Consider the following 3,964-nt stretch of genomic DNA (forward strand, 5'->3'; position numbering starts at 1 on the left):
AGAACATGGAAAAACGTAACCTAATATACTGGTAAAAAATGCGAAACAATGAGTGCAAAAACAAGAGCAAAAAAAGCAGGAAATGCAAGTAAAAAAATCTACAACCACTGTATAAGATGCACCCAGTTTTGAGACCCCAGATTTTTTGAAAAAGCGTGTGTCTTATACATGGGGAAATATGGTACTTACTTAGGAAAAGTCCTCCATTAAAAGCCTCTTTGGATGCTTTCTCTTGGTATGAAGGTCAACTGGTCTTTTGAAAGCTATGCTAGCGAAGAATGAGCTAGGTGCCTGATGAGGGACTGTATTCCACTTGTTAATATAAAAATGTAGGTGAGTTAAAAGAAACCTATCACCAGAAGGTTGTTCATCAAGTGTTCAAAATTTCTAGACACAGCTAATCAGTCAATAGTCAATAAAAATTTATTAAGCTTTATGTGTGCTGAGATGTGGTAATAAAAATAGAAGAGAGCTGCGGTCCTCAAGGAGCTTATATTCTAATGGAGGAAGGAGAAAATACATAAAAGGAAACTGAAAAGGGGAGAGAGAGACAAGTCTATCTCCTAATGCATAAATGTTTTGTGTGACATTTGCATTAGTGCAAGAAAGACACATAGATTAAATTTTGAATCCTGGATGTATTAATATATAGGGAAGTAATTAATAGGTCTGCTATAGAAAAGAAAAAAAAATATGCCTGCCTCATATTTGACTCTGTGTAAAGAGAAGATATGTTTGTTCTGTATGTTAAATGATCCATGCTATTCTTTATTATAGCATCTGTAAGCTCACCCTGTATGAAAGCAAGAATCAACAATGGATAGTTTCCAGAGGGGGAAACTCCACTGGGGTGGGGGGCACAGGTGAGTGAGTCCCCCCACCCCCACCATGTTCCTCTCTCAAAATGCCTGCTCCATCCCGACCTCTTTCCTGCTGACTGGCATCCCTGGGCTGGAGCCCTTGCACATCTGGCTATCCATCCCCTTTGGCTCCATGTATTTGGTAGCTGTAGTGGGGAATGTGACCATCCTGGCAGTGGTGAAAGTAGAACGCAGCCTGCACCAACCCATGTACCTCTTCCTATGCATGCTAGCTGTCATTGATCTGGTCCTGTCTACCTCCACCATGCCCAAGCTGCTGGGTATCTTCTGGTTTGATGCCCGTGACATTGGACTGGATGCTTGCCTCTCCCAGATGTTTGTCATTCACTGCTTTGCCACTGTTGAGTCAGGTATCTTCCTGGCCATGGCTTTTGACCGCTATGTGGCCATCTGTGATCCACTGCGCCATACCACAGTGCTCACCCATGGCATGGTGGGTCGCATGGGACTGGCTGCTCTTTTGCGGGGAGTGCTCTACATTAGCCCCTTGCCTTTGATGATCCGTCTGAGACTCCCCCACTACCGAGCCCGGATTATTGCCCATTCCTACTGTGAGCATATGGCAGTGGTGACCCTGGCATGTGGTGACACAAAAGTCAACAATCTTTATGGCTTGAGCATTGGCTTCCTTGTTCTTACCTTGGACTCACTGGCCATTGCAGCCTCCTATGTGATGATCTTCCGGGCTGTTCTAGGACTGGCCACCCCAGAGGCCAGGCTCAAGACCCTGGGGACATGTGGGTCCCATATCTGTGCCATTTTGATCTTCTATATCCCCATTGTAGTCTCTTCCCTTATCCATCGCTTTGGTCATCATGTGCCCCCCCCCATTCACATCCTGCTGGCCAGTTTCTACCTCCTCATCCCACCTATCCTCAACCCAATTGTCTATGCTGTCCGTACCAAGCAAATCCGTGAGAGGGTTCTCCAAATCCTGAAGGCAAGAGTTCATTCCAGGTGATCATTCTAATAATAAAATGCATGGGAATAAGACCATATTTCAAGTGCAATCTCTAGCCAGAAATTTGGAGATGCAATGCCCTTCCTTTTGACAAAATGCTTAATTACCCTAATTTTTTGTTGTTCAGTTGTATCTGACTCTTCGTGATCCTATTTGGGGTTTTCTTGGTGAAGATAGTAGAGAGGTTTGCTATTGCATTCTCCAGCTAATTTTACAGATGAGGAACTGAGGCAAACAGGTGGAAGTGACTTGCTCAGGGTCCCAGAGCTAATAAGTGTCTGAGGCTGGATTTGTATTCAAGAAGATGCGTCCCTTTGACTTCAGGTCTAAAGTTCTATTCAGTGAGTCACCTAGCTGCCTTTATCCTAAGCTATTCTCAAGAGTTCTAAACACTTTGAAGTTGCTATACAAATAAACTTATAGCACTATGATGTAGATAGTGTATTATTAACCCGTTGGGACTCAATTTCCTCACTATCATCTGTGTTAATGCTTTTTGCCTCATTGTACAGTTACTTATTTTCCCAAGACCATGTGTTCTGAAACTAGTGATTAGTAGCGTCATACCTTCAGGCTTCATGTCCTGTTCTCCTTCCACTAACCACCTAACCTTAACAATTAGAGTGTTGACCAAAAATAAAATGAGTTATGAGTACAAGGCAGTGGGACATCACTGAAGATCTTCAAGTGGAAGCTAGATATTGATTTGTTGAAGATGCTACAGAGGGAATTTGAATCCAGGTACAGATTGGACTAGATGCTCTCTGAGGTCCCTTCCTGCTCTGAGATTCTGTGATTGTTGAAATATTGGGAGCATATTTGGAGTTTAGAGGAGGTAACGTGGACTCAGCTTGGCATCCCAAGTATTGCCTTCCCCATCTACTTCTTTCAGGCAAAATCCTTGAATGGTATATATCTTAAAACTTGGAATGCCTTTGTTTCTCTATAATTAATGTATCACAACCCAGTCTTTAAAAAGAAATTCTTTAGTTTGCAGATTTAATGCTAAATGTTTTGTATGTTTAGTGCATAATTTCATCATTTCTGTCAAGTTTTATCAGTTCCTATATCAGCAGGCAGTGGCATAGTGAATAGATAACTGATCTCAGAGTCAGGAAGACCTAAGTCCATAGCTTACTTCAGATTCTTAGTTGTTGTGAGGTCTTGGATAAATCACTTAAACACTATATACCACAAGCAGCTCTCTAAGAATTACTTACTAAGTCATAAATAGATTTTGATATTTATCAGCAGGAGTTCCCATACTAGGGGTTTCCTATAGTGATAAAAAGCATTGTTCCTTTAAGTATTATACAATGTACAAAAAAGAAACAATATACAAACCAAACAAGAAATGAAATCATACATAAAGCCACAACATCAAGACTATTTAAATTTTTATATTCCAGGATATTTAGGTTTCAGAATTTCATCAATGTGAGTACACCTTTCCCCAATGCAAATTGCAAGCCTTCTTCTGTTGTACCAGAAGTGAGCGAGACACACCACAGAGTATAAGTTTTAAATGGAGAATTTATTAGCCGGCAGCCATCGGGGTACTGCAACCCAAATCAATGGCCTCATGTTGGGGTGACAGCTTGACTTATATAGGACATGTGGGGGTACAGTGATTAATTATCTCCTGGAACCTACAAGCCAGGTCACAGGGTGGGGGGAACAGGAACAAAGGTCCTGGCTGATCAAAAGATTCAGTCAGGATATCGTAAAGTGGGATAATCTCATTGACATTCCTTGGTGGAGTCATGGAGCCCCAGGGATATCTGCTAGACAGAAAGGGTCTGCCAGGTTATCCTTCAGTGGGATGGTCCTATCTATTGACATTCCTTGGAGGAGTCACAGGGCCCCAGGGATATCTGCTAAATGCCGAAGAGATCTGAGTCCATTCTTTCTGGGGGTGCTTCTCAGTGTCTAGGGGTTTCTCAGGGGTTCCTAATTTTTCCAGTATTACACTTCATGGGATCATAAGTCTAGAAATAGACAAATCAGTTGATAAGCATGTATTAAGCACCTAGGCCATATATACCAGTTTCTGAGCCCAGAGACAAAAATGAAACAGTCCCTGCCTTCAAGAAACTTGTATTCTAAATAGGGGAGAAAACAC

General features: G+C 42.0%; 1 protein-coding gene across 1 annotated transcript; it reads left to right on the top strand.

The window, feature by feature from the left end:
- Positions 1-873: 873 nt before the first annotated feature.
- LOC118839914 (olfactory receptor 52M1-like) lies at positions 874-1,842 on the top strand. Its single transcript, XM_036747417.1, has one exon. It carries the CDS (start codon positions 889-891, stop codon positions 1,840-1,842), a length of 954 nt encoding a protein of 317 aa, XP_036603312.1. The 5' UTR covers positions 874-888.
- The last annotated feature ends 2,122 nt before the right edge of the window (positions 1,843-3,964 follow it).

Source organism: Trichosurus vulpecula, chromosome 2 (genome assembly GCF_011100635.1).
Source record: "Trichosurus vulpecula isolate mTriVul1 chromosome 2, mTriVul1.pri, whole genome shotgun sequence".
NCBI lineage: Eukaryota > Metazoa > Chordata > Mammalia > Diprotodontia > Phalangeridae > Trichosurus > Trichosurus vulpecula.